Genomic DNA, 20,152 nt, shown 5'->3' with positions numbered 1-20,152 from the left:
TGACTAATGTATGTGTGGTTTATGACAAATAAAAAAAAAGAATGAGTAATACCAAGCACAGCAAAATTTCAATAAATGCAAAATCATACGTCAAGCATTTGAATACAAAATAAAAGATGAGTTGTACTAAGTACAGCAAAATAGGGATATACGCAAACAATGTGTCAAGCTAGCACTTGACAAAAATATCAATTTTGATAACACTGCATACTGGCATAAAGTTTTATTCACTTTATATCCATTTTGATTAGATCATAAACTGGCGCAAAGAATCATCAAATTTATTTACAGTAAAACATATGATCCATGCTTGGTCAAACATGACAATAAAATAATACATTGTCGAAATGAAACAAAATAGTCATGCTCGAGTCATTTTCAAAAACAAGCAACAGGCTTTGAATGCGTCAGTGAATATCAAGTTTCCGCATCACAAGAGAGTTAGGCAATGAATATGGTATTTTCCAATGAAGAGACAAAAAAATGTAAAGACCCATGAGTGCACGTAGGCGTAAGCTATAAAAACAGTCATGCTTCATAATCAGGATCAGTCTACCATTATTTCTTTGGGACCAAAATAGTTCTTCAATCAGTCAGTGTATTACGATGGAGCAAACAGAAGTTGGAGGATTGTCAGTTGAGCATGTTGCAGATGAAGAAGTCAAGAAATTATGTGAATCGGTAAGAAATCTAACATTATTAAATTATTTATATAAAGGACATTATATTGTTATGAACAAAAACAAAGTATCATTTTTCAGCACGGCATATTAATTTTGTTATACAGAAAGTCCCTTTACAATTTCAATTTTGTTATAAAGGCAGTTCTCAGTATATCTTAACCAGGTTTGTTGCTTTTTAATCAGTAATTAATTGTTCAGTAATCAGTATTTTTACTTCAATTAATACATCTGTGAGGGCCAAAACAATATATTATAGTATCAATAAACTTCCCTTGCAATTTTAAAAATTCTTATAACTTTATGAACACATTGGATAAAACATTCCAGATTGCTAACCCCAAATTATTAGTAATCAATATAGCGAAGCCTGAATGAACCTTTTGTGAGTTGTGCCTTACTAATTTTAATTAATAATCCAGAATCCAGATGAAGGTTATATAAATAAATTGAATGTATCAAATGCAATATTAATTTTTGTTTCAGTATTGCTCGTAATACTGTATCAATTATATGTTTATAAGTTTCACAAAAGCACTTGAATATAGAGAAAATACAGTGGTGACGTAGAATTATCCAACATATTGGCCTAACTACGTTTAATTCTTAAAACACGGATTTTGGACTCCCTGCCCTAGCTTGTCCAATCGCCAAACCGAGGGTCCTTCTCAATCAGGGTGTACCATATTCGGTAAGATTTTGATAAAAAAACTTTTTTGCTGTTCTTACTCATGAGGGACCGACCTCTTCTCCAAAGCCTAATTTGAGTTAGACTGAGAAAAATATCACATAAAAATTGTTAAAGATTCTGAACAAATATTTAAATCATTTTCCTACAAAAATTAACTAAATAGAAAATAAATGAAACTCTAAAATCAGTCAATTTTTTATATTCAGGTGAAAGATGCAGCTATTGAAGAAGCTGGAATTAAATATGAAACATTCACACCAATTGCATATAAAACTCAAGTTGTGGCTGGGATGAACTATTTTGTCAAGGTAAAATTTTTCGATATTTTCTAAAACTATCCCAACCCATTCCTAATTTGATCAAATTATCAATAAACATTGAAAATTAAAAATTTTGATTAGTGGCCTAATGTTGGAAATCTCACATAGGAATTCTCCTAATGAAACATTTACAATTTTGTTGACATGAACAAAGCTCCTTAGGCAATAAATACTTAAATAGTGATTTGGCACGATAGCATTTTTTGATGAATACAAGTCAGACATATTTTGCATACAAAAAAATAATTTGAAATTATATCATGGATTCAATTCCACTGACAGGTTCAAGTTGGAAGTGGAGAAAAAGACTACATTGTGTTGAGGATCTTTAAATCACTCGAAGGGAAAGCCACCCTTTCAAATCTGCAAAAAGATCAGACTAAAGATTCTCCAATAGAATATTTTTAGAGCATGTTGTTATTTCTATAATTCACAAGCATAGTCTCAATCACTAACTACACTTCCTAAACATTATAATAAACAATATCCATCATGTGATCTCTATTTCTTTTCTGCAAGAATTAGGATATAAAGGTTGGCTATATATATACCGTATATGATCTATATATATATATCAAACTTACTATCCTAAATAAAAAGTTTTCATGGTATGTAAAATTTTCTCATATTTTTATATCCTAATTTTCTAGTGTATTCGTACGGACCCCCTTAAAATGATCAGAAATTTATTTATGAAGACTATATAATCTTCCACGCACAAAACGTTTTATAGTTTGGATATAATTTTCGAATTTCAACTAAAGTAGTGTATGAAGTAGCCGAAAGTAGCATGTTAAAGAATGCAAGACATTTGAAGAAATTTAATATTTCTCACGCAATTAGAGTATAATTTGTTTGTCATCTACAAACCCTTCTTAAAAAATAAAATATTCAAACATAATTTGGCACATCACAGTAACTATTGTCTATCAAGGAATGCTTCAAATAATACCTTTGAATGTCATATGTATGCAAAGATTGAGATCAAAATTGTAGTTTAAAGCACATAAAGTGAAACATTTGTCATAGGACAGACATCAGACGGAACAGATATTTCCAGCCTAGAAAGGGAAGGCAATGAATATAGAAGCAGTAAATTCCAGCAGATTTGAAAATTCTTACAAAGAGTAATTCCCATATATAGACCAAATACTAAAATGATGCAAAATTTGTTTTCAACAAAAATTACAATGATTATCTTAATAATGAAAATCTCATTTGTGTTTACAACAGCAAACAACGGAGGAGGTCATATGGTGAGGTCAAGTCAACTCATACCAGACATTGAATCAAAAACATTTTCATCTTTCTGCTGTAATTCATGTCCAACTAGAATAAAATCCATTCCTTTCCAGTGATCAGGCTTTTTTATCATAGGATTATGTCTCAGATCAACTTTTACCATTGACGCAAAACTGAGCAAAACATCATCACTTACATTTTCAATTTTGTTGTTTGATAACAACACTACTCGTAAATTTGATATGTTAAGCAAAGGATCAGGAATTTTTTGTAATCTATTGCCACTGAAGCTTGCATATCTTAATTCTTGTAATTGATTAAGTTCTTTTGGAACTGTGAAAAGATTGTTTTCTGCAAAAGATACCCATCTGAGCAATTTTAATTTTCCAATTTCTTTGGGAATAACTTCTAACTTATTACACCTCAGACCTAATTTTGTAAGTCTTTTCAAACGTCCAATTTCTTTTGGTATTGTAAACAATGAACAATCATTTAACCAAAGTTCTTTCAAACTGATTAACTCCCCAATTTCTGGATTCAATGCCCCAAGAGACGTATGATTTGCACTGAGTATAGTTAATGCTTTGAACTTCCCAATTCCACTTGGTAAAAGAGTAAAGTTATTGTTGTCCAACACCAGCTCTTCCAAGCAAGAACACAACGACAGTAACTCCACCGGTGGTAGCACCAATCTGTTGTCATTCAATAAAAGAATTTTCAGATTCTCAATTTCATTGAAGTTTTGTGGTAAAAACGTAAGCCCACGGTGACTGACGTTTAAACAGTGATATTTCCGTATTTTAACCTTTTCGATCAACAACTCTACATCATCGTCCATCAGCCACTTGCATTTTTACTCCCTAAAGTCACAATGATTTTACAACCATGAAATCAAATACGACATTAGACTCAAATCTCATGGACATGGTAACAAGGGACGCCATTCTCCTTCTAGCGCCGCTTGTGTATACACTTTATTATCAAAATTCTCTCAATCTCAAAACTTTCGCTGTCGCTTTTGATCTGTCGCAGTTTAACCAAAGTCATTATATAACGGCTCTGGTTTTACTATACATTTCAGAATAATTTCTCCTGGTCAACAGAGAATTAAAAAATGTCACATAACAAAGTCATATTCATCTCGGTTGTCGATAAAAATATATTGAAGATGGGTCGATTATTGAATGTGCATCCGTTTAAGTAGAAAAAGTTCAGACTGAACATTGTTGTGCATAACGCCATAAAGATAATCTTAATCTAATCACAGTGTCAGTCAAGTCGGCGGCTCCCAAAGTGGGCGTCGATTCGAAGTGCTCCCCGAAAACTAACAGAATTGTGTTCTTCATTTACAGTTAAACCGTAGTAGTATATATTTACGGTTAAACTTAACTAATATGTGATTGAATATTTTACATATTGCATTTATTTTAATTGTTTGATTGTTTCTTACTTTGAATGCTGCGTATATGGATCAATCAAATCATTTCACCGTTTTATTTCGTTTACTTTCTGTTAGGTAGTGATTAACTCTGGGGACGTAACGTAGTTGCTGCAATTTATTTATTTACCGAACAGAGTTCAGTGAGCATTAGTGATTTTTTTAGTATTTTAAAGGAAAATCAGGCGGAGAGGAGGAAGAGAAGTTGACCGTTTGTCTTTAGTCCTTATGCCTACATGTTTACTAACTTTAAAAGGCATGAAGTACACATTAACGATCACAAAATTGGGTTTTATTTAAAGGCAGCAATTTTGTTTCGTTGAAGTGCGCCATGAGTATTTTCCCTGGTAATTTGGCGCGAACGAACAAAAAGTTTGGAAATTCCCTGTTTGAACATTCCCTGTGATTTTTAACCTTACTGTAATCCATTTCTAACATCCGAAGACACCTTTACCAATCTATATATATTTGATAAAAATGGTCAATATTTATAAAGAATACAGTGAACTAAAATATTAAAAATATATAAGAACTGCTGATGTTTAGCATAATTTTGACCCTAATTTCAAGAAAATAATAAAGCTGATCAAAATAAAACCAACCAAACCGCGTCAAATTTTGATTGAATGTGACAAATGATACAACAACAGCAATTCTTGAAGTTGCATTATCCATATCAAAAATGTCCATTAAATGTTATTCAAGACTTTGAAAAAAGATTCATCTATAAAGCATAAAAATTGCTAATCAATCGAAGCATATCAATATTTTTGCTAAATAGCATATATACTACCAGTCCAGTATAATGATAAATCACAGTTTCAATATTTATTGAAAGGTTACACAGTTAAGTGTAAAAATGATCATTCACATTGCAAAATAAAAGATATCATATGCTACGAAGTATCAAGTTACAATATTTAAAATTTTTAATAAACACCATCACTGTTTATCTATGCATTTCATGTGCTAGTTCCTAAAAAAAGACTCCGTGTGTGTTGCACTCTACTCTCCATATTCATGACCTGACTGAATTTTTCCGGCTACATATTGGGTAGAGAAAGATCACTGGTTTCTGCATGACGACTTTGTGGTTTGTGAACCAAACCAGCATCACCAGCACACTAAAAAGAACCACGGATTCTAAATCATTATTAAGCTTATTGAGTAAACAGACTTTCCGAACAAAATGAACTTTACAAAATATGATGGAACATAATATGAATAACATATTTATCCTTGATAGAAGACAGTAGTTAGGATTTTAGCTATGCATTAATAGGGAGCTTCATGCCCAGTTGCATCGAACCAGCTGAACATTCATAATGCAATGGTGGTGGCAGCAATAAACTGTCACCAAAAAGTAAAACACTCGTTGATCATGAGAGAAAAGCATTTCACATAATACTCTCCACTTACAGGATTGAGATAGAAACATACAACTCTCGCCTAAAATGAGTTACTTACTCTCCTTCCAAATATGAACATATGGAAATATTTGAACCGAAAGCTAGAGTGGCCACAGTAGCCATGAAACATTAGTTTTGTAACAGAAAAAAAAACAGAAAATTCAGGTGAAAGTTTGGATACTGAAAAATTTAGTGCAGAATTCAAAAAATACATAATAAATATAAATAGCATAATCATAGAAACTCTAGAAGACTGTGTCAATGTGTCCATAAAGCCCAAATTACATATTAAAATTGATCAAGAATAGTATAGTTATTTTATTACCTGTAGGCTCCCTGTTGCTTCTTCTTCGCCCTTTGTAGATTGACTGTGTATTGTTATTGGAGGTGGATAATTTACATCATCATGTTCTGAAACATCTGTTCCTTGGCTTGTGTGCCTTGATGATTCCTAAAACCACAATTAAAAATTTAATATTTCTTTTGAGCTTATCAAGAACATTCTACCAAATTCAACATTGCCAATTTGGCACATCAGAGCAAGATACCTTGGTTGAATGTTTGCTACGTTCTTCTGAAATTGATGGAGTTTTAACTTTCTGCATCTCTGCTTTATGCAATTTTTCCCTCCCCTTATCCTGATTGTCACCAAGAGGAGCATGATTATCACCAAGAGGAAAAGATATATCGCTCATTCCAGCATATGCAACTAGACCTCCCAACCTGCAACAATATAAAAATAATATTTAGAGAATATTTCACCACAATTTGCTTACTGTGAAGTATCATAATCATTTATATTAGTAAGTGTAGATTCTAATAACATTAGTAGTGTCGAACATATGATCTATAGAAGTGATTTTGAAGCACAAGATTTATATTTCGTTCTATACGTTGCATTACTTACCAAAAGAAAGGTCAAACCTCTGTCCAAGACCATGCAATGAAATGAGGGCTAACAGAATTAACATTCAGCATTAGATTCAATATTGAGATAGGAACAACGACATATACATTATATAAAAATTTTCTCATAAAGAATGCATCGCAAATAAAATTAGGCATTTAATCAACTCACCCTAATTGCTTCAGTAGGTCAAGAAAATCATGAAATTTGTTGAAGGAAGTTTCTATACTTTCCAGGAGAACATCATCATCCAATGATGAACGAATTCCATCAACTTCATTTCTTTCTTCTAGTTCTCTTTTTAATCTAACATTTTCAATCTACGAAAAAAGAAGATGCAGTTCCAGTGGTTTCCCAATCCAAATTCATTACGCTCTACTGTAATTATGTAGTATATATATTATATTAATATTTAAATTCTATATACAGTAGAATATCTACCTGCGAAATTAATCCGTTCTATGGCCCCTTCTTAGGTAAAAAGTCCTTAAGTAGGAACACATTTTACATGTAAATGCCCTAATCCGTTCCAAGACCACACAAAACTTGAACATTATATTTGTATGAATTATAATACAGTAATCGCCAATGATGAAGAATTAAGACGGGAAAAGTACTTTAGTATTTTTCTAGTCGGCGCTTATTTAAATATTTCATGTCGGCTGTTATGGTTTTATTTTTGCTTATAAATCAATACCGCCAACTCAAACTGAACAATATTGTCATTATCGACGTCGGGATAATGCTAAAATCCGGTATAGATACTAAATAATATTTAGCAGCTATTTTATATGCTCTAAATTACAAAAAATGAATAAAAATTCTGTTATGTTGGGTCACTATTGAAACTGAGGATGAAAAACAAATAATTACCACACAATTTGCTTTTAGAATTATTGCCGAGGTTGCACAAACTAAATTGAAATATACCTGTACGTAAAATAATTGTAAAACATTTTTAATCAAAAACGCCCTCGACGGCCTACGAGCACTTCATGTCGGCGCTCTTTAAAATCCTTTCGTGCCGGCTGGACGGGGCCCTATTCGATATTCTTATAAACATGAAAAAACAATATTGGAAGGTCGCGATATTTTAATATTAAATTTGAATTGGACATCCGTGGATTAAATTGACCTAAAATGAGCAAATATCATTGCACACGTTTAAGTTTTCAGTATTCAGCCTTTCGTATGTAGAAAATCTTACGTTAGCCGAAGCAATATTTTACGTAAAGAATTTTCGTAAGTTGGATATTGTCGTATCCAGAGCCGTTCGTAGGTAGAGTTTCCACTGTACATACATACAAAAATTTTTGGTCGTCATGCCAAAAAAGCTTCTACCATTGAAAATCATGTTTGTAATATTTCATTTCATGTTTGTATTTTTATCACATATACCATATCTTATTATTTTTATCAATAAAGTAGCATTCTCAAAAAATATCTCCTAAATTAGTCTTTTTTGAAAGTTATTCATAATCATTTTTTATAAAACTGAGAAAAAAATAAACAAATATACTTCTAAATTTGTTGCATGTTGATCTGCTATACGACGAGCCTTCCTCTCTTCTGCAACAGTTTTACGAGCCTCAAAAAGTTCAATCTGTATTCGGATAAATGGAATTTTGTTTATTGAATAATTTGTTTATTATGCTATTTTGATTGTCTAAAACTCTATAATATTAATCGTGAAATCTCGACAAATTCTATTTGCAAAAAAAAACCATCCCATTATTTTGAAAATTATATTCAAACTTTAAAATGTCTGAATAATGTTTATGTGTGAACATCAAAATTTTAAAATTAACTAGGAATCAAATAATTGACCAGCATGCTTAATTCAAATTGTCAATACCTTGTAAGTTTTGGTAAAACTGCCCTGAATCAAATTTCACTAAATGGAAGCCCCACTTTATCATTCAGAGTAATTTATTTCTTTCAAACACAGTTAACTTATGTAGCTGAGCAGCTACTTACAGCTTTAATTTTTTTTCAAGTAATAAGTGAATGAAATAATCGCAAAACAAGTGGCAACATAACATTTTTTAACACGTAATATTATATATATATTAAACATTACATTCTAAAAATTACCTTGAGCTCCCTAATGACATTGTTATACGCTTTAGATGGAGACGCCATATTATCGGGAGAAACATGGCGGCGAGAACGGGATAAACTTTTTTTCATTCTAGGGGTTTGCTCATGGGTTGTCTCATAGTCATCATCATCACTTGATTGTTCTTGGTTCCCGACTTGTATTGTAGCTTCAGGTGAATTAGTTATCTAACAGGAAGAATAAAGCCAATGAATTCATCAATTTATACTAAGTCGAGATATTGTTTTTATGGTTTTCGTATTAAAATGTCTTTTTAGCATTCGGACAAGTTATAATGATTTATCAATAAATAATACATCAAAAATGACAAATTTAATAAAGTTTGTCATCGGGCAGTTATTCTTACCTCTGGATTCTGTAAATATCTTGGTGTTCCAATCTGCTCATTGTCGGTGTATGTTCTAAACATGTAAGCATTTAACTGTAGGTGAGATCAAATAATACAATTAAGGAAAAGAAAAAATATAAGCTAACAAGGACTATCAACATATTCAGATAAAAAAGCACACAAAATGAAGGTCAGTTTTTTGGATATTGGCTCTCCGCATAGACTTTTATTACAAAAATGGAAAAACATCTATCACTGGTCGTAAATACAAAAAATGATTTGATAGAGAATTTGCGATACATCATAGAGAAGCATATCAGACAATATGACATGAGTAATTCACTCAGCAAAAATGGACAATCCCTAAAAGATTTATGAATGAATGAACTTGAAACACTTCACCGTTGGTTGACTTTGTGTATATAAATGGTGAATAATGTACAAAATGCGAAGCAAGACTTTTAAACTACTGAGTTTCACAAATGACTTCTCATTATACCTTTTATACTGAGATGCTCTGTATGCTGTTCTCCATGGCACGAACCCTTCATCACCAGGATGATTATGACTTGGGCTTGCTTGACTTCGACCACTTCTGGCGGATTGCCTGGGAGCTGATAATATTGGTTTGTTTTTTTAAAGAAAATTATAAAACAAAAGTAAAAAACCCTCAAAAAAATATCTGAAAAATAGGTCTATGCTGACATAATTAGAAGGAGTCATGTGACTCATGTTTGATTTAGAAAATTGTTATTTTGATCCAATAAATGTATGGTGATAATGATAATTTATAAGTAGAGACCTGCATAAAAACAGTTTTTATCTTATGAATAAAAATATAAAGATCACGATTTACCCTGCAATCAACTGTTCAGAGTTTTCTTACGCTGACTACAGTTTATATACAATTATCATATCTAACTGAACACCATATTTAACACTAAGTGAAAATTATGCAACATTTTATTGATAGTTGATACGAAATTGCGATTGATCTACCTGATCTTATACTGGTTTTCCTTCCATATGTATTTCCTATCTGTTTGAATCTTCTTCTAGGCCTTGTACGATATGGATCTTTGGGTGGTTCAGACTTAATCCAGGGAAACTGAAATTAATACCGTAAGTATAGAGATTATCAAACGTGTATTACTGATGGTAAAAAATCTGCAACGCAGAATTATTGAGTATTTTTTTGAATGACTATCCAAAACACCACGATTGCCACAAAATCTTAATTCCTGGGAAAAATCTATGGCACGATTGGATTCATAGCAATATATTATTGGATATGTGAAAAAATATTAGAAAATGGCATTTTGGAAATGCAAATGAATTTGTTTACTTTGTAAGATAAAGATATTAAAATAATTTCTTACAATTATACGATTATCAATTAATATGTCAGGTCTTCTAAAATGTCCCTCTGCCTTACTATGTATGGGGCTAGGTATTTTCAATACTTACAACCAGTGGTGGGATTCAGACGGTTCTATAGAACCGTCTCACGTGATTTTATGAGATCAGCGAACCGGTTAGCATTACTGGTTACTCTCAATGACTTTTTTAACAGAACCTGGTGAAAAATATGACTTTTGTGATGGAACCGGCTGACAAAAAATTGAACCACTGCTTACAACCACACTGAAATAATATTAAACCTGAAAACTATAGCAGTGGCCAATACTGAACAATATTTATGGATGCAAACCAGTTCAACTAATAGAGGAAATGAGTTTTAGGAAAACAGTAACAGATTCAAAATAATATCAAATCCAATGATGACTTGCCTCTTTGTCATCGTATCCATTTGAGTTGATCAAAACTTGACCGATCACAGTATGTAAGAGGCTTCTGTCTGAAGAGTAATAATGAAATATATATTCAATTGAAAGAATGTATTCAACAAACAGATATAGACAAAATTATTTGTGAAAACTTTGACAAAGTACTGTGATTGGATCAACAATTAGAGTACCTTATTAAAAAAAAACTAAATAGGAATTTCATACGATCTATACAGTAGGAAACCACTCAATTGTAAACTAGAAAACACCCTATGAAAAATGGGTGCTCCCGTGGTATGTGCACCAAGATGGCGCACAACCAGAACATAGTATGTGTACCAGGTTGGGGTTCAGGTTGTGCACCATCTTGGTGCACATACTACGGGATCGCCGAAAAATGTACATAGATATGCAATGTCTTATGCCTCACAACTTCACAGCAATTGAAACCCATATTTTAAAACCCTGGTTAGTTGATTATTCATTCAATTTGGATACCAATACTAAGCCTCTGGCTATATGTATGGCATTTCCCTGCCAGTAAATCGAGCAATCTTGTTGTACTGAGGCAGGACAAGAAAACTTCTTTGACAATTCGTGGCAATTTTATATTAAACTTCAATGAATTTCAGTGAAATTCGAGCAGATCATTCATTTCAGTACAACATTAAAATTACCTATCAATGGATTGAATCTGACATCAAGCACAAGTAATGTTTTATTCTGATTCAAAGTCTCAATCAAAACGTTTGCACCATCCCTACCAATTCCACAGTTTTGAAGGTCAACGGCTGTAAATAGAAAGATAGAGTTATAAACAACAAACAAAAGATTGATTCTTTCTTAGAGATAAGCCTACAATAACTATACAAAGAATAAAAATGAGAAAATAGATCAGGTAAGTTCAGGGTATGGTATTGATGTACACTGATTCAGGCAAATCATATGTACCTATATTAAATTATATTTCATGCACAAGATATACCACCATTAGTAAGTAACAACTTCTAATATCTAGATCTTTAACCACTATACTCCCTGACTGATCCAAACAGGAATCATTTGTCCAACTAAGGATGCTTATCTTAAAAAAATCAAAATGTCAGTCCATTCCAGACACGAGAATAATTGAATCAATCAGACCAATTCAGGTGCATACCATAGTTCAGCTTTTCTCAACCGAGAAGGAATTCCCCCCAGAAAACAATTTGGTTGTTTTAAAAGTAGTTTTACTAATATTATTTAGTATTAATGGGACCTCTGAAGTATGCGCACCACACCAAGACGGCGCACAACCCAGAACTCAAGTTGTGTACCAGGGGAGGGTTCAGATAATGCGACATCTTGGTGCGCATACTTCAGGAGTACCTATTAATGTAAGTCTACTCATTCATGCACACATTTCAAATTATTCAATCATACAAAAGCCTGTATATATCTTTGAGGAAGCCTTTGAGAATTGAATAAGTGATGGAAATGGAACATTTATCGCTATCGAAGGTGGAATAATTGAAAAAGGTTGGAGATCACTGCCATAGTGGATAAGAATGAATGGTCTAAGTGTGAGTTGGCGGAGCATTCAACTTTATTTCAGCTAAGACGTCAGTGCAGAATGGACATTAATTAATATTACACAATAATTCCAACCTTTTAGCCATAAGTCATCCTTGAGAGCCTCTGCTATTAAACGAACACCTTCATCTCCAATCATAGGGTTGTGATTTAAAGTTATTCTTCGGAGTCCAGTCATGCTATTCAAGTTTGGTTGTCTATATCGTAAGCTGTCAATCCAAGCTTCACTATGTCTTTCAGTAGATTGATGCTATAAGAATCAGTCAGATTTAGTCTAAATTAAACATGCCCAAACCAGTGTAGCTTAAACAGTGTACCATGTAGATCCAAAACAAAAAATAAACCTAAACTAATATGTGATTCTGTTGCCTTAAAAATAAGATTACACAATGAAAACGAGTCTCTTGATTAAATTTGGAACTAGAACATGAATATGTTATGTTGATGCCTATTGGGTGATAGATAGTTTTCCCTTTTTTTCCTGTTTACAACAGCAATTCAAAATCTATTTTAATTGCCAATTTCCAATTTTTGGTATTTGTGTCATCATAAAAAGGTTTGATAAGCATTCAATTCAGTATTCCAGAATGCTTTATAATAGCAAAGGCAGGAAATACAAATGAAATTGAGTACAAATTTCACCTATGAGCAAAAGAGCAATTTTGAGTCGAACCCAGCATCCTCAGTGAAACATCTCTAGCTACCAACTATGGAATACAGACATATATATCCTCAGCTTCTACATGGCTCAGAATGGTAAAAAATGAAATATAACAAAATTTTAAAATATTTTTATGCATTTGAATCCACTTGAATTATTTTTAATTTGTTCATTCAATATCACACCATAAATCCTCTAAATGAGATCTGTTTGGATCTATAATTCAAATTAGAAAATGACAATATAGACTTGAAATAAACCTTTATCAATTTGGCTACAGCTTCAGCACTTTTGCATGTAAGACCACATCCTGTGTAATTCAAATGAGTCAATGAAGAATGATGTTTCAAGGCTTCACATATTTCTGAATAGAAACCAAAACGATTGAAGATTACAGAATAAGATTAATACAGGGTGTCCAAAAAATCCCCGATTTAGCAATTAAAATTTTCTTTGTCTTTGTTTATTAATAGTTCTGATTGTGCTTGTAGTTCTCATTTATCATACAATAAAATATATTTAAATTTACAATCGTTATTACTATAAAATCGTGCAAAATTTCCAATTGTTTTTGCTGTTAGATCTGGAGGAATTATTACTATAAGATGGGCGAACTTTTTAATTGTTATTACTATGAGATTGGGGGAAATTTTTGGACACCCCGTATATAAAAAAAAATGATCAAATAAATAGCCCATTGTAAAAAAACACATGGGTCAATCGAAAAATATAAAGCTCAATGTTCCTAGTCATAAGTAATAAAGTGTCCAAACATTATGAGTAATTAAAGAGCATCTTCACTCTATGAAATATATTTCTGGTCATACCCAGTAATATTATAGACCAGCGGTGTGCAGCAATTTTATGTTTGAGGGCCATATAACCAACTTCAGACATCTAGCTGGCCCACACAAAAAAATTAGTTTTTCCCCGTACAAAACAAATTAAAAAATGAATGACAACCAGAGCACCGCGAAAAAGGCAAGAAAAGAGAATACAGCTATCGCTTACCCTTCTAGTAATAAAGTCACCAACCAGGCAAAACGGCGAAAGATTTAAGTCAGCGACAGTATGTTTTTTTCCCTGTGTGAGTGCATTTTTAAACATAAACTGTCGGATTAGGATTTTTTGCTTGATGGGGAAAATATGGAGATGGGAGTGTTGACACGAGCCCCACAAAATGGCTTGCGGGCCGGTTTGTGGCCCGCTGGACGCATGTTGCACACCCCTGTTATAGACTATCTACTCAACGTTTACTCAAGTGTTGCTGACTTTGTACCGTGGTTGAATTAAGTATAGTGAATAATAACTATTCTAATAAAAATGATGCATATAAAATGTTTCAATGTTATAGGACATATCAAAGCTCAAAAAGAGCTTCAACTATACTTACGTTCACATCCTTGATCTCCTATATAGCAATATTCCAATGATACATGAGTAAGTGTGGTGTTTCTTTCAAGCCCCTATAAACATAATTGATGATATAAAAAATGGCTAATAAATTGAATTATTCAAAAACAAGTAGAATAAATCTCACATTGAAAAATAACAACTCATAGCAAATTTGATCACCAAAAATGCTAAATCTCAGTAAGACCAGTGGCAAAAATATAATTTGAGAAACGGGATGGCACAGCAGTTAACATGTTCGACTTAACTGTGATGACATTGCAGACTAACATCTTGGGTTCAAATCTCATGCCCCCCGTATCATTAGTGTGTAAATTGAGAAGCCAATATTGAGCCTGAATGATTCTGGTTTTTGGAAATAATAGAAGCTTTCTACATATTGTTAGATATCGGAGGGATACATAGAAGGCCTTGTTTGAAGCAAAAGCCAGAAAAAAGGAATGAAGAATCGTTTTAAAAAAAAACCAAACACTCAAAACTTAGCAAACACCACCTTTGACAAGAAAGCCAAATCCTTCTTTCGAAATGGAATTCCCTGCAAGTCCAAGCACTTCAAGTTTTCTGTTTGTTTCAAACATTCAGAAATGGCTTGAGCTAATCGCAGTGTCATATCCTTGGATTGAATTGCTGGTGGTCGACGCTTGAAATAATGAGATTTCTTTTGTTCCCCTGAATAAATAGATCTTGTGTATAGTGTATTGTGTATATAATACAAATATACGTTATGGGCCTTATGGCAGATAATTGATAGGTGGGTCGTGGGTGAATAAAAACCCTGAACCTACTCCCAGCATCACATAAGACATAGAATGAATAATCAGAAGCATATTAAAGCTGCAAGGTAAATATATGATGATTACTTGTCTCAGGTGAGTTGCACATCTTGATTTTAACAATATTAATAATTTAACTGTAGGCCTATTAATGAATTATATTAATAGCTACATGTGTTTTCCCGTTTGCATACAGCTTCGGATATGCTGGTGGCAACTAAGGGATTTTGAGTTGTCAGACAAGCGGATATTAAAGCACAATATCTCAACTGGTAACAAACAACTCAGAGAAAACAATGACCCTTATATTTATGTCGTTTTAGATATGATATAACATGAACATATAGTGATTTATGTAATTTTCCACATGAACTTGCCCCCAATTTGTGCATTCAATATTTGTTCGTAACAATGAAATAGTCGGTTTTAGCCATCCCTGGAACACATATATTTCGTGAAATCTCTATTACCATATGGTTAATAAATTAATAAGAAGTACATAATACTTTTACTGCTAGTGGTTGACAGATCTGAAAATAATTATTTAACAAGTGCAAAACTGGTAAAAAATATCCCATATTATATATTGAATAAATGGTTAGGTAACCAGGTAGTTCAGAATTCAAATAGGCTACCATTTACTATTTTGAATATCCTTAAATTGTTGAAATTAACAAAATGAAATATACCATCCTTCTCCGCTGATTGTGAATAGTAGCTTCGAATTGCAATAAATCTCAAATTTTTGTTTATCCGAAGTGAGTTAAGAACAGGTGACCAGTCAACCAATCGTATTTTATCACTGTTTATGTCAAGCACTCCTTGACCCAAATGTGCCTGCAAAAATAAGTTTTTGTTCAGTTATACTTTTTTGACCAATTCCTTTGTATATACCGGTACATCCAAAAAATTTCAAGATCTAAAAGCACTCGATATACAGACATATAATTACTTAATGTTAATAATGATAATTGCTGTATAACTTTTAATGATCAAGACATTGTGATCAGCTTTTCACAATACAATTTTGAACAAAAATGAAACTAAATCAATAAAAGAATACATCACAGTCCCACACTGATGCCAATAAAATTGAATGGAAACCTTTTGAACAGTTAGAAATATCTGAATAAGTATATAGTTGGAAAAATGAATTACGTATTAATGTCTTATTAGTTAGAGATAAGAGTAAGTAAGATCATTTTAAAGGTAGCTTTTAGTTGAGCAACATTAGAATTTAGTAACCTATAATAATTTAGAAATATCAAAATATATCCTGTCCCTTACATCATATGAAATTTCTCATATTTTTGGAATCAAGATTTTTGATAATTCCATTATTTAGTGAGAAGTGTTGAAAATATTTTGACTAGTGTGGGATTCCTATTACTAGGTTGATGCCATGATGCTTGCAAAAAAATGTTACATTTGCTAGATACAGAGTTATGACAATACAAAATAAAGAATAAGTAGCCCAATTAATGAGGTATTATATACAATGTACAATAAGTATGATAAGATTGATATTTCTTGAATGCATTTTTTTCATTTGATGTTAAAATACTGAAATAATTTTTAATCTAGTCTACTTTAAGATAAAATATTCAAAATCTTTATTCATAACAATAGCCTATAAACTTCCGAAACTTTGCTGCAATAAATTTAGAACGCCATGAAAGTAGAATCAATCAATGCAATGGCCAATGAGCAGATGTATTGTGAATAATTTAACATTACCAATATTGAAATAGAAATTTATTTATGAAATATTGAAAAAATAATACACAGCCATGAAAAGGAAAATGTATTCATTTGTATAAAAAAATTCATATTTCTATGAAATATGGTGTCTTTTTCACGAGTAAGCAACATTCAACAATGTCAAATTATTTATCAAGACTTCTTACCTTCACTTCAAGCAATGGAACAGTATCTTGCAGAGAACATAAACTACTGTAATGTGTTTCAAAATCATATGAGCCACGGTGTCGAATAGAAACACTTTCTGGAGCGACTGACATTATCTGATTCTGGCTTAAATTTCTGAATTTATGTGACTATATTCCAGATATTAGGTGGAAAAAATGCTCATAGTCATACAGTAGTAAATTGCGACAATTCAGAACTTATAAAAAAAGTTCTTTTCCTTTGCTGTTACAATGATCAATCCTCAAATTACAATAGCGTAATTCAAAAGCCAGAACAATGCAGAAAGAGAACAATGAATGAACGACCGCACGACAGTACGAAGAAAGTGAATCGGCAATCCAACGTTTCTTTTCAGTTCAAAGTTTGTTGTTTCAATGGCTTACTCATGTGCATCGAGGCGCATCGGTCGCCCTCTCAAATATATCTTTTTAGGTGACCGTACATTTGAACCCATGTAGGATAGGATTTACATATTTATCCCGGAGGAGAGAGGAAAGCCGATAAGACGGCTTATCCGTATGGCAAACCACGGCCTCTCGCCCGGTTACCATTCCAAGTCGGGTATGGAATTAGTTTTTACTGTATTGTTTGTTTTTTTCGGAAGCATGGACTTGGTGGTGGAGGAAGCCGTAACCGACCAGCGGTTACGTGAACCACCCAACGACGGCGAGGTGTCCAGCAATCCTCTCGCACATAACCATCCCTGCATGGGATTCGAACCTGCGAACCCACGCAGAGTAATTAGAGGTGCGATGGCGAGCGTATTCCTAACGCTTAGCCCGTTGAGCCACACCGCCGCGCCGAATGTACCAAATGTACATTTGAACCCATGCGTATATCCACGGGTTCAATCTATATGCGGGTGCTAAAACCCATGGGTTAGGGTTAGTATGGGTTTAACTATCCGTGAAACAAAAAAAATTCCATAGGTGCAATAGCATACAGGTGCAATTGTCATGGGTTCAAATGTACGTGGGTTCAAATGTAATGGAACCATTTTTTTATTTTATGCATTGAGATCGGTATGTTAGTCGTTGATTGAGATGTACGGTATGGAATATGGATGTTTACCCGAGACCGTCGGTTTCCTTGTTTATTTCCGTAACAATGACCAATCGGCAATAACTCAACAATGATGTAACAATTGAATTTCGTGAAGCCGATCGGACACTTTATTCGCTTAGAGCCTTAGCTTAGACAACCATTCAAGAATGGGTGTAAGCATCAGAGTTGTATCAATTACATAAATTCAGTTCAATTACAATTGCAATTACTCCCTTAAATGTTTTAATTACATTACAATTTCAATTACTCCGTGCAAAAAATATCAAATTACAAATACATGGGCCTTTCCCCGACCTTTAACCCCCGAAAAATTCTTCCTATACTTTACCATTGCAAAATTTTCGGGGCTATTTTAAGAGTGCTTTTGCGAATTGGCGCCTGTAAAATGGGGTATGTGTTTCAAACCATACAACAATCTGTTTTTTAAAAGTACCGGTAAAGAATTTTTGCCTAGTCCATCAGAGCTATTTCTACACTAATTTTTTATTACTGCGATTAAATTAAAACTCCTAGGAAGACAGAGTGATCATTGAATTATCTGATTTATATTTAAATTTCCGAAACACAACAGAAAACTAACGAATAGAGTTCAAAAACGCGAAAATGAGGTAATGTTTACGACCACGCTTGAAAATTTGTCTGAGTGAGAAAAGTGTCTGAGCGGATGCGAGAAGGGAGCATTGTTACGTCACTTTTCGCATCTTGCTGATTGGCCAATGTCACGAAGTAAACGAGGAAGTCGATGCTCAGGGAAAGGCCCATTACAATTACAACAGAGCAATGCTCAAATATATGGACACGTTACACAGAGCGAAGCAGTCCTTACCCTTGACGCTACCGCTACCCTCAAAAAAAATTCCGAGTTTCGCGTAGAAGCGTCGCGTCGCGAGAAGGCAATATGATAATTCACTTATTTGATTTAAACTTAAATTTCCGAAACACAACTAAAAACTAACGAATAGCATTCGAAATTGCAAACTGTGATATTGTTTACAACCACGACTGGATGCGAAAAGGCATATTGTAACGTCACTTTTTCGCATCTTGCTGATTGACTAATGTTACGAAATAAAAAAGGAAGGCGATTCTCGGAAAAGCCCCTTGGAAAAATATTTCGCCCTTTTTCGTATTATTGCGGGCTAGATGAAAGGACGCCGTAGTTTGGTGATCCCTTGTGTAATTGAAAGTGTAATTGAGCCAAAATTTTAGCAAATTACATTTACAATTACAAGAAAAACTGTAATTAATTACATCAATTACAAATTACAATTGATCCGACTCTGGTAAACATTGCCTTGTTTTCGTTGTTTTGCGTGTTATTTTTGAGTTTCCGGTTGTAGTAAATCAAATGACTTAATTGTAATTATGTCTTTCCACGAGCTATTGTTTAGTTGCAATAATCAAAAACTGGCCCTGGAAAAGCTACAAGGGACTAGGCTACCTAGCTATCTGTATCTGTAAGCAGCAAAGGGATGAATACTTTTATAAAAAAAAATGATGGTTTTTAAAAGGTAAACCAGTTTGTAAGCGCAAACTCGCCAAAATTGACCTCGAAAAATTTGTAAATTTACTGGGGTCAAGGGTCGGAAAACATTATGGATAGATGGTAAAATTGAATTACTGTAATTCAATTCTTCCATGAGCAACTACAGAATCTTGAAACACATATTAAAAACACAATCACAAATAAATGAATAATATCAATAACCAAAAAATTATTCATGTGCAGATTTTTTCCACAAATTTTCAGGTATGGTGGTGGTGAACATTAGCTCGTTTGATTGATTTAGTATGCTATTTTTTAGTTGTGTTTTGCAA

At 33.0% G+C, this 20,152-nt stretch overlaps 3 protein-coding genes across 3 annotated transcripts; 1 reads left to right on the top strand and 2 right to left on the bottom strand.

Moving 5' to 3' along the window:
• Window positions 1-3: 3 nt before the first annotated feature.
• LOC120342863 (uncharacterized) lies at window positions 4-3,912 on the bottom strand. The gene has a single exon (XM_039411853.2). It carries the CDS (start codon window positions 3,769-3,771, stop codon window positions 2,959-2,961), a length of 813 nt encoding a protein of 270 aa, XP_039267787.2. The 5' UTR covers window positions 3,772-3,912; the 3' UTR covers window positions 4-2,958.
• LOC120342864 (cystatin-B-like) lies at window positions 549-2,189 on the top strand. The gene is made up of 3 exons (XM_039411854.2): window positions 549-681; window positions 1,578-1,679; window positions 1,974-2,189. Exons 1-3 carry the CDS (start codon window positions 607-609, stop codon window positions 2,097-2,099), a joined length of 303 nt encoding a protein of 100 aa, XP_039267788.2. The 5' UTR covers window positions 549-606; the 3' UTR covers window positions 2,100-2,189.
• A 904-nt stretch (window positions 3,913-4,816) lies between the features above and the next one.
• Window positions 4,817-17,638, bottom strand: LOC120342840 (centrosomal protein of 78 kDa-like). Its single transcript, XM_039411823.2, has 17 exons — window positions 17,248-17,638; window positions 16,030-16,177; window positions 15,061-15,236; window positions 14,548-14,620; window positions 13,415-13,518; window positions 12,569-12,743; window positions 11,599-11,712; window positions 10,925-10,992; window positions 10,134-10,242; window positions 9,634-9,748; window positions 9,153-9,207; window positions 8,782-8,973; window positions 8,207-8,290; window positions 6,859-7,007; window positions 6,329-6,503; window positions 6,106-6,231; window positions 4,817-5,495 (listed from the first exon to the last, which is right to left on the bottom strand). The coding sequence occupies exons 1-17, from the start codon at window positions 17,359-17,361 to the stop codon at window positions 5,415-5,417; spliced, it is 2,058 nt and encodes a 685-aa protein (XP_039267757.2). The 5' UTR covers window positions 17,362-17,638; the 3' UTR covers window positions 4,817-5,414.
• Window positions 17,639-20,152: the final 2,514 nt, after the last annotated feature.

The sequence above is a fragment of the Styela clava genome, chromosome 3, assembly GCF_964204865.1.
Source record: "Styela clava chromosome 3, kaStyClav1.hap1.2, whole genome shotgun sequence".
NCBI classification, from domain to species: Eukaryota; Metazoa; Chordata; class Ascidiacea; order Stolidobranchia; family Styelidae; genus Styela; species Styela clava.
Note: the sequence above shows the minus strand (reverse complement) of the source record. Positions and strands in the feature narration are given on the sequence as shown.